At 34.7% G+C, this 11,186-nt stretch overlaps 2 protein-coding genes across 2 annotated transcripts; one reads left to right on the forward strand and one right to left on the reverse strand.

Moving 5' to 3' along the window:
• Nucleotides 1-586: 586 nt before the first annotated feature.
• Nucleotides 587-6,211, forward strand: LOC132184253 (VAMP-like protein YKT61). Its single transcript, XM_059597810.1, has 6 exons — nucleotides 587-907; nucleotides 2,172-2,269; nucleotides 3,320-3,424; nucleotides 3,603-3,668; nucleotides 4,716-4,802; nucleotides 5,943-6,211. Exons 1-6 carry the CDS (start codon nucleotides 715-717, stop codon nucleotides 5,991-5,993), a joined length of 600 nt encoding a protein of 199 aa, XP_059453793.1. The 5' UTR covers nucleotides 587-714; the 3' UTR covers nucleotides 5,994-6,211.
• A 1,483-nt stretch (nucleotides 6,212-7,694) lies between these two features.
• On the reverse strand, nucleotides 7,695-9,426 carry LOC132183691 (temperature-induced lipocalin-1). The gene is made up of 2 exons (XM_059597068.1): nucleotides 8,883-9,426; nucleotides 7,695-8,241 (listed from the first exon to the last, which is right to left on the reverse strand). Exons 1-2 carry the CDS (start codon nucleotides 9,252-9,254, stop codon nucleotides 8,056-8,058), a joined length of 558 nt encoding a protein of 185 aa, XP_059453051.1. The 5' UTR covers nucleotides 9,255-9,426; the 3' UTR covers nucleotides 7,695-8,055.
• Nucleotides 9,427-11,186: the final 1,760 nt, after the last annotated feature.

Raw genomic sequence — 11,186 nt, forward strand, 5'->3', positions numbered from 1 at the left:
TTGCAGGATATAGTAATACACACTTTCATTTCTCCACGCCAATTTTTTCACAGTTATATCTTATATGTGACTTTTAAAATTATTAGATTTGTGACAAATCTTATTTGATTAAAGATGATTTTAAGAATCATCTATGAATATGAAAAAATTGATGTGAGAAAGTGAGAATGTGTGCAACATTACTCGAAAACGCTAGAGCATAATAATCCATAAGGAAACTTGAAGAGTAATACTACATATACTCACTTTTTTTTTTTTGGTTGCTCTTTATTAGATTCTTGTGATTTTAAAAGCAATCATATGAAAGAAGCAGGTGCAAGAAAGGGAGCGTATATGTAGCTTTTTTTTTTTGGGGGGGGGGAATGTTGGCACAAGGAGAGAGATATTCGAATTAGTGATATTCGTTTCATGAAGTGTGATTTCTGACCGATTAAATTACCTAATTAGGACGGTGTAGCATTACTCAATCAAGAATAGTGAAACGAAAGTGACGTGGAGGACCCAATCGCAATGTGGGCCCAACATACACGCCAGCTAAGTAGTTGCAAAGAAGAGAATAATTCTTACCCGCAGCAGGACCGAATCACTCCTCGCTTTCTTCCCACGACGAAAGGAAAGGAAAGGAAAGCAATCAGAGAGAGAGAGAGAGAGAGAGAGATCTATACCAAGAAAAACAAAAAAAAAAAAAAAACAGAGAGAGAGAGAGAGGAAGAGATGAAGATCACGGCGCTGGCGGTGCTGAAGTGCAGTCCGGAGGGGTCGGATCCGGTGATATTGGCGCAGTCGTTGGACGTGAGCCACTTCGGATACTTTCAGAGGTCGAGCGTGAAGGAGTTCATTGTCTTTGTATCTCGCACCGTCGCCAGGCGCACTCCTCCCTCCCAGCGCCAATCCGTCCAGCACGAAGGTCCCTCTCCGATCTCTCCCTCTATAAATTCTTCGCATTTGGATTTTGCTTTTGCTTTCTTTCTTTTCTTTTTTTTTTTCATTAATTCGTTTAGTTAATTAGGTCCTTTTTGATTGAATTATGTGAATTTACGAAGGAGATTTTCTTGAATTTATTCGGGCATTTGGTTGGATTGTGTAGAAAGTGATCAAATTTTGGAGATTTTTCTTGAAATTGCTTAGTTTTGGTGAATTTATATTAGCTGTGATTCGTGAGCTTGAATTAGGTCCTTTTTTATTGATTGAGGGATTTTTTTTATGGATGTATTCTTGGTGGAGATTTCTTGAATTTCGTAGGATTTTGGTTGGATTTTGTGGGAATTGATTAGGTTTGGTGAGTTTTAAAAGGAATTCCGGTTTCCAAGTGGTGTATTCAGAAGTCCGAATTCGTATCAGCTGTGTGTTTGCATGGGTTCGATGAATCCTATTTGTTTTGGAATTTGGAATTCCGGTCATTGGTAGGTAGTGGGGTGGTGGTGTAAGGGTGGATTTTATGTGTCCACTGGGATTATGGAATCTGTGTAATTTAAGATTTCTTGGGATTGTCACCGCCATTACAGTGAAATTGGAATCCAAGACTACAGTTTCAATGTCTATGCTCCAATTCCAGTGCTTGTAAACAGGCCGGAAAGGGTCAAATCTGTTGTTTCATTAATCTTTAATGGCTTAGCTTGAGATGACCTGTTTCAAGTGCTTGGTTAATGAAAATGGACGAATTTGAATTTTCCAGTGGAACTGTTAGTGTTCGAATCTGTGTAATTTAAGATTTCTTGGGATTGTCACCGCCATTACAGTGAAATTGGAATCCAAGACTACAGTTTCAATGTCTATACTCCAATTCCGGTGCTTGTAAACAGGCCGGAAAGGGTCAAATCTGTTGTTTCATTAATCTTTAATTGCTTAGCTTGAGATGACCTGTTTCAAGTGCTTGGTTAATGAAAATGGACGAATTTGAATTTTCCAGTGGAACTGTTAGTGTTCCAGGGGTTCAAATCCATTTTTTTTTTGTTTTTATTATTGGTAAATGACATGCACCCTGTGGAATTTGAACCCACGAACTCACCCTCCACTTTGCTACAAATGGAGGAAGTATCATTTTTGAAAATGAATTATGGAAATGTTGTCATGCTTTTTTGTGTTAGAAGTAGAACACTCATCTTGATTTGTTTTTATAGTTTTAGGCCTTTTTTTAAAGCTAATTTGCTTTTTTTTTTGTTGATTTATAGAGTACAAGGTGCATGCTTACAACAGAAATGGCCTTTGTGCATTGGGCTTTATGGATGATCACTACCCAGTTCGAAGCGCCTTTTCTCTGCTCAATCAGGTACACTCAATATAATATTTATTATTTGTTTATGTGTTTCTTTTTCTGGAGCTAAAACTTGCATCAATGTGTTATATTGATTGACCTGCAAGAGTTTGTTTCCTTCAGTATAAGGTTACCTTAGTTGAAGTGTGGTTGGTAATTTGAGATAATGTTGAATGAGATACAAATATAGTGGATTAAATGTTAATGTTATGTAATTAGGCACTTCGATGCAACTTTCAGTTGTTGAAATGGCTATAGCTCATTAACATCTCAGTAATCAATAATCAGTTCGAGCAGGTTGAGGTTCAATTATGATTGAGAGTAAAATAAAAAAGGCCATGGGCTTTATTGTTGCAATCAACTAATTAGTTTTGTATTGCTGTTTATGCATTGTGGAGTCTCTTTTACTTTTAGAAACTCTATCTATTTTCAAGAACATTATAAGAAAACTAGGCAGTTTCTTTTGCTGTTGAGTAAGAAAGGTGAAGTGTCTGTGACTATGACAGAAACTCAGTTAATTTAAATTTATCCTGTCAAAGTTTTAGAAATTTGTGGATGTCCATACCGATTTATATTCTGCTTTAATATTGTCCTTAAGGTTGAAGGCAAGGATTTAGAGGTTGTCAGGGAAATAAAAAGCAGACCTACTAAGATAGTAATTCTTGATGCTCCCCGTGATTCCACTTTGGCCACAACTTCATAGCCATAATTGTCTGAAGTTCCTGTTTGAACGTAAAGACTTGAGGAGATCTCATTGTGTGTTTGTGAGAGTCTCATTGATTCCACTTTGGCCACAACTTCATAGCCGTAATTGTGATGAAGTTCCTGTTTGAGCGTAAAGACTTGAGGAGATCTCATTGTGTGTGTGTGTGCGCGCGTGCTAGCGAGAGAGAGAGAGAGAGAGAGAGAGTGATCACCTGGTGAAATATTGAGGTCTTGTTGAGCTTATCTTGTTAAGTTTAGACACTGCTTGATATTATGAGCCTGGGATCTTGGACTGGTGAAATATTGATGCTTGATTTCTGCTAGAGTTAACTTATAGATGGTGTTTATAATGTTTGCTAGGTGATAGATGAGTATCAGAAAAATTTTGGTGATTCATGGAAGACTGCACAAGCAGATACTACCCAACCATGGCCCTATCTGAGTGAAGCTTTGACAAAATTCCAGGTATTTCTATTTTTTCATTTTTCCTCCTTGTTTAAGACTATGTCATAAGGCAGCAAATAGATTGATAGTTTTTTTTATCTAGTACATTCTGCTATATCAATTGGGGATGCCCCCACCGTTTGTTGTTAATGGTTGAAAGTAATTAGTTATGACTGAATTTTGTTTTTTTACTCTTCAGGATCCTGCGGAGGCTGACAAGTTGTTGAAAATTCAGAGGGAATTGGATGAAACTAAAATTATCCTTGTGAGTATTTAGTCAACGCTCCAATAGTTTACTTAATGTTGGATCTATGACTAAGTGTTCCTTTTATGTTCATTATTGTGGAGTCTAGAGATTCATTTTTCTAGTTGGATTTATGCTTTTTTCCTTGGTTAAGAAACTATCAATGATAAGTTTTAATTAGCTTGTTAATTCTTGGATCGTTGTGTGGTGTCAATATTTTGGCAAGGATTTGGTGATGGCTTTGATATGATGACGTATAAAAGTTGTTATGCCAAAAGACTGCCTTTTCGGTGTCTGCTTACTGCTACTCCACTAATTAGTGGGCTATCTCATTTTGAAACTATGTTTCGTAGATTATTTGATTATTAAGAAAAAGGGTGAAAATGGGTGAATGAGTACACCGGTAGACTTTTTATTTTATTTTATTTATTTTTTATTTTTATTTCATAAAGAGATGACACTTACGTGGGGCAGCAAATTTCACATTTCATAACTGCTTTTTTCTTTCTTTATTTATTTTTAAATAGTGTTCCTTTTTTATTTTTTATGTTGGGATATGCCTCTAATTGGGGAAAGAGTAATTCTATAAATTCCACGTAAATGTTTCCGAAAGCCTAGTAAGCTGGACTTTCCAATCTTTGATTTTAGTAAGCAGGCTTGTCAGCTTGCCGATGTCACTTGACTTCTGCTATACACATGGGATAGGGGTCATTATGTGGTAATGGTAAAGTATTTGGTTTCCTAGCACAAGTGTGCGGGATCAAGTCTTGAGAGCTGCCCCATTATAAACGGATGCTGTAGGGTAGACCAAATATCCGAGCCACCCATCCTACGATTCCACTTAGGTGGGACATAATGACTCTAGACAAGTGACATCTTTGTTTTTTTTTTAAAAAAAAAAAAAAAATTCCTCATTGAAGTAGGCATGTTGAAAGAATTTATCTTGTTTGACTTGGTTTTGGATTTTTTAATAACATGTGGTCTTAATTCCTTGTTTTCTTATGGCAAATTGTTCTCTCTCTCTCTCTCTCTCTCTCTCTCTCATAAGTGTTTCTTTCTTTGATACAGCATAAAACTATTGACAGTGTACTTGCACGAGGTGAGAAACTGGACAGTTTAGTTGAGAAGAGTTCAGATCTCAGTGCAGCATCACAGGTGTGCTGAGAACATTTATATGTTACTAATATGCATTTGCCACTGTGCACACATCCACTGATCTTACACATACTTTACTGCGTAAGCCTATTAGTTTAACTCAGTCTGCTTTTTAGTTATACTTTTGGTCATCCTCAACTTTGCCATTGAATACTTTGCAAGAATTTGACTTTGATGTGTTTTTGGCTTACCTATAAGCGTATCATGAAAGCCATGAGTCTTTTAATCTTATGAGACACTACATGAGATATAAGCATATGATTACATTTATCATCTTTAGCTTGTAAAATGGAGTATGGTATCATGATTTGAGCACATTTATCATGGATCTTGCATATTTTAGCACAATATCCTCTTTAAGAAAGTATTGGGAGATGCACGTTTTATGAACGCATCCGTGTTTAAAAGTATTATGAAGTTATCTAGGGGTAATTTATAGGGTTTTGGGTGGCTGGGGCCTTGGTTATAGTCTAAGAAGATGTGATTGTTATTTGAAGTAGTGATTTGAAACTTGGATTTATTGTTCTTCTTCTTGGATATCCAGGCACAATTTTAAGAAACCTTCATATCAACCCCTCCCCTTTTTCTCTCTCTCTGCACAAGCTTCAAAAGATCCAATGACGAACAAATTAGTTAAAAATCAACATTCACCATGCCCCCACATTGTGCTCCCTCCAACGTTACTTATTTTCTTTGTTGCATTATTGATTCTAATGGGTTTTAAAGTTCCTCTTTTTCAAAATAGTAAATTGACCATAGATGTTGGCTGTTGAAGTCCTGGTACATTGGCAAATATGATCTTGAGTGATTCTTAATAGATGTGGGTAAAAGTAACAATAAAATTTGGTAGGTTGCCATAGCTATGGAGAATTAGTGAATGGATCTACTGATCACAGTCTGTTTGTGATATCTTAAACAATTTGCTTGTATGAGACCAGATCATTATCCCAACAATGTCAACAATTGAAATTCATGCTTTTGTACGAAGTTTAATGAAGTTGGCATCATATCCCATTTACTTCCATGAACTGGTTTGTTTTTGTATTAAGAGAAGAGTCTACATTAGACCCATCTTGAAATCACTGTCCAAAACTTGTTGCTAACTTAAAAGAACCTTTTTGTTGGTCATGGTTGAAACAGATGTTCTACAAGCAGGCAAAGAAGACAAATCAGTGTTGTACCCTATTGTGAGCTTCTGAGGCAAGCGGCTGCAGCTATTCTGTAATGGCACGCTGATGGGTGACAAATAGTGACTGTAATGTGTTTATATTGTTTGTCAATTGTTTGCTTGGCAAACTTCTGTGGATTTCCCCACATCTTCTAGACCGAAGAAAGAAAGGAAACCGAAACAGTGTCTCAGCAGGAGATCTTTCTATTATAGTATTTATGTGCTTGGCAAGCTTTATTCCGATGTTGTATTGTGATTTGCCCATTGTGCTTTATAGTATTATAGTATATATATAAATCTGCTTGTTCTTTTGAAGCCATTCCATCTACGTCGTCTGAAATAGAAGGTATCTTTTGAGTTTTGATCCACTCTAGCTTTTAGTCCAATTTTAGTTATCCAGCTTGATCGGTAGATTTACTTGAGATCCATAAGACTTGATTGCATTTTCCTGGTCTCATTTTGAAGGGGTAGTAGGTCATGTTTGTGTGTTAGATTTGGGTCGTATTGAGGTATGGGTGTAAAACCAAGCCAAACCTAACCAATTTAATTAATGGGGTGAGATCCCTCAACCTCGATACGACTTATTTAAATAAGTGGGTGACACGATCTGACTTCATAACCCATTTTATAATCAAGTTGTATTAGATTGATCCGACTCGACTTGCATGACTCATTTAATTAATAAACTTCACAATTATTGAGCATAAACATATCATTTTATAAAAATATATTGACACAATAATTCTTAATTATTGAACACACTAAAGTTATATCCTTACAACTACAAATGAGGAAGATATGTTTTTTGTCGGACTTTAGCTTCTTAATTTTTTCATAATTAAAAAAAAAAAAAAAAACTTTTCATTTATATAAGTTATGTGAGTCACTCATTATGTTGATCCAAAATTAACTTGTTAATTAATTATATTTAATCGGGTCGACCCAATTTGATATGAATTATAATTTAATAAACTATAACTTGTCAGATTGGTATCGATTTCACAGTAAAAAATTGTCATCTCTATCCATCTATCTGTAAGATGATTGGTCCTGCTCTTGACAAGTTCATCTGAAATCCTAAATGCTTCACCAGCCCTCTAACATCAAAAGTTTGCATGGTCTTATTCCGTGTGACGAAGGCCATTAAATGATTTTGTCCTAAATGACTTGAAGCATTAAAAGCAGAATTCAAGTGAATTATCAGAATAATTTATTAAAGGAACAAATCTAAAAAATCTGAATTTATTGTGTAGTATATATATATATATTACCAAGAGAATCACTTCTTCTTATAAAATCTTACATAATTCTATTGCTCAGTTGCTCTAATATTTATGAAGACTTTTGAAGGCTTTGAGAGGACAGTGTCATGAATGCTCAAGAGTCAAAGAGGAGAAACCCGGGAATTTTAAAGCATATGAGAAACCTTAATAAGGCCAAAAAAAAAAAAAAAAAAAACCCTTTTTTTCTTCCAACATGATTCATTGCTGCATCCTTGTTTAGATAAGGCCTTATCAGAGCAGACAGCATCAATCCAAACATCACTGTAAACCGATAAGGTCCAAGAGGGAGCAAATGCTCACTCTTCTTCCATTCTCTTCTAAAAATAACCATTTTTTCTTCCTACATGACTCAATTGGGACTGCATCCCTGTCAAGATAAGACCTCATAGCAGTCAGCATCAATCCAACCATCACTTATCCGATAAGGTCCAAGAGGAATCATATACATAATTATGGAAATCTCATATAATATATCACATCAATATTTCACAAATATTATAATATCCAGTAGCCATTGATTATATATATAATCCATGGCAGATTTTCACATCAAAGCAAATTGAACAGACCCAGATGAGATTTAGGTAAATAGTTCACAACTTAAAACTTCACAGTTTGGGCGTCAAAACTCAACACACACACACACACACACACACTTGTACGCCATTTCCTGCTGTACAACAACTACAAAAAGCAAATGAACACAGAAATATCCCTAATCTGGATGCTGCAGTCAGGGTTTTCATCTTTTATTTCATATGTACTTGAACAGTGAAACCCCAATACACCATTGTGATTAACCCTATTTCCCCAGAAGGGATTTAATCCACCAAAAGCCTTTGGTGTCCTTAGGCCCTTCTTCTCCCTCTGGTGGAGGATCACTCTGTGGCGTCTTGTGCAGCTTGCTCACATCATAGCCCTCTTCTTTGGCCCTTTCAACCAGTTGATTGTAGATCTCATCATCTAGATGGGTTTGCCTGCACAGTACCTAAGAAAACACCACAAAAAACAAACAATACATTTTATGCATTAGCATATACAAAGCACAAAAGATGAATAAGAAAAAACCAAAATTTGGTACCTTTTAAAACTGTCTTTTCATTGCAAGGATATACAATACAATAACCCAACTTTTGTAAGGAAAAAGATATACACCATTTATTATTATTATTATTATTATTATCCACCAAATCATGCCTCAAATCCAAATGCTCCTTCAAATGAACTATCTTATTCTCACTATCAATTCCTCATTCTCCAAATTTTATTTTCAAAAAACTAAATAAAAATCAATCCATGATGTAGTAAAATTGAGCAAGTTTTTTTTTTTTTTTTGGATGAATGAAATTTTATAGAAAGAAACACAAGTACTAAACACTACAGAAAACTTGAACAAAACCTACATTCAGTTTCAGCAGCTAAACCACAACATACAACCAGTAACCAGCTATCTACCAAAGACCCCTATACAAAGCAAATCAAAATACAAACAGCTACACTGCAGTAAAGAATGTGTTCTGAAATTCCCCCCAACTTTGACAAAATTGAGCAAAGTTAAATCACATATCAACAACAAAATCAATTAAATCTACATATTAAAGAGGATGATGACAAGGGTGTCAGGCATACCCAAAGAGACTTCCTGCTAGGCTCTCCAATCAAGGCATACTGATAATCATCATCAAGGAACAAAACCCAGTAGTCCCCAACGACAGGGATGATGGGCAGAAAGGGAGGCACATAGAATTTCACTTTGAGCTTGGCTTCATCACTCTTGGAGTCAGCCTTGTATGCAGTGCCTTCTATGGACCCTCTTTTCCCATCAGTCCAGGTCTCATTGAGCACATTCACAATCCCATCATCTCTCAAGGTGTATGTAGCCCTTGTGTTTTCACCATTCTTGGGCTGGAACCTCGATGGGAATGAGGCTATCTCATACCACCGACCCATGTACCTCTTTAGGTCCACACCCTTCACCACTTCCATCTCTTTGTTCGCCATTGATTTGCGTCTCAGTGCAATAGTTGAGAGAAAGAGAGAGTCTTTGAGAAGCTTGGGTTTTCTGGGGTTTAAGGGTTTCTTGCTAGCTTTTCATATATGTATGGAGGGGGCTGGAGCCATGTGTTTGCAAGGATGTGACACGAAGTGAGACGTGGAGGACTCTAAACCTTACGTTTGTGGCGTAAATGGTTGAAAGGCACCAGATATATTTGGGAGTTTCTCGATGTTTGGGATATTTTTCCCAAACAATATCCCAAACTGAAACTTGGTGCGGAAGAAAAAAAAACACTTGTTTGGTGGGGAAGAAAAAGGATAGGACCAAAATGCATCACATCATGATCAAGACTTGAAGAAAATCACTACAAATGCAACCCATTATGCATCACATCTTACCAAAAGGATAGTGTCCGTTTGTTAAATGGTTTTGGCAAAGACAAAGACAACTCATTATTTTATTTTTTTTAACATTTTTTTTATTTTTTTTATATCATATTAATAATTTTTTATTATTATTCAAATGAAAAAATTATTATAAAACAAAATTTTTTAATTTTTTTAATTTTTTATACCAAATATTCTTATTTTTTAATTTTTGTACAGTATCGAACTGAAATCGAAACGAAATCGTTTACCAAACGAACCCAAATGTCACAGGAAAGAGATAAAATTTGTGATAATGTTGTATAGTAAGGAATGAAATGTGTTTTTAAAAATTGAATTGTGATTTTATCGAATACGTTTTCATTAGCTATGTTGTGAAATTACTTTTGAAACCGCTAAATTAAATGGATATTATAAGCTCTAAAGAGTAAACAATTAAAGGAGGGTAATTTTTTTCCCCTATCCTATAATTCTACCTATATATATGGTTGTATCCACAAGTCAATGAAATTAAAGATAAAATTTTATGGTTTAAATAGTAAATTTATGTAGTTTGTGTAATTTATTTGTAATGAAAAGGAGTGTCAACATGATAATCAAGTGATTGAATTCATTTTTTTTATTGGTTTAAATTTTTTAGATAATTTATGATTTAATATAATACGAGAACAAAAAATTTCGAATTCAAACTTTGTTTCTATAGTTCAATTTTCATTTTAATTAAATATTTTATATGCTAAGTTTTACTTATAAAGAAATAATTTAATATAATTAATTGATTAATATCACGACAAAACAAGCTCAGATTAAGTCAAATATTACGGTTGTAGAGCTGTCGGCCTTGTGGCCACTTGTTGCAAACAAGTTTAGTACAATGATGCTGTCGGTGAGTTTGGGTTTGTAAGAAGAACCATTGGACTGGAAATTTGAAGCCCATTTTCCATGTCAGTGTTGGCCCATTCTAGCCCATATTGCTGTCTTAAGCCATCATGGGCATTGGGCTCCTTTCTTGCTCTGATTATGCACCATTTCCTGGATGATCTCTCCTCCCCTAGATTAATGCTTTAATATTTGAAAAAAAAAAAAAAACTAAAAACTATGAAAAATATTTGAAATAGTAGTATTACAACTAATTTTAGATGATGAACAAAAGAAAAAAGAGGAAGAAAATAAAGTAATAAATGTGTTTTCCCATGTTAATATTTCTTTTTATTTTATATTGTGAAGATTTTAGCTCAAAAGTTTATGATTTTTCTTAAAATCACGAAAATGGTTGGATGATTTCAAATCATGGTTTGCATTTATTAATGCCTATTCTTGTAGTTTAACAAAACAAATGATTATGGGTTTTTTTTTTTTTGAAATACATTATATTTTAAAAAATATTTGGAGTACTATAGCTTTTATTGCTGCCTTTTACAAACACGTGTGACATTATACATTTTAGAGAAACGAGTGTTATATGGATTGTGTCCATTTTAATGATTAATGTAATATATCACACGGTTCGATTCAGGTTGATGCTCACGTCAATTTATAAATAATTTGTAA

This window comes from Corylus avellana, chromosome ca6 (assembly GCF_901000735.1).
Source record: "Corylus avellana chromosome ca6, CavTom2PMs-1.0".
Lineage (NCBI taxonomy): Eukaryota > Viridiplantae > Streptophyta > Magnoliopsida > Fagales > Betulaceae > Corylus > Corylus avellana.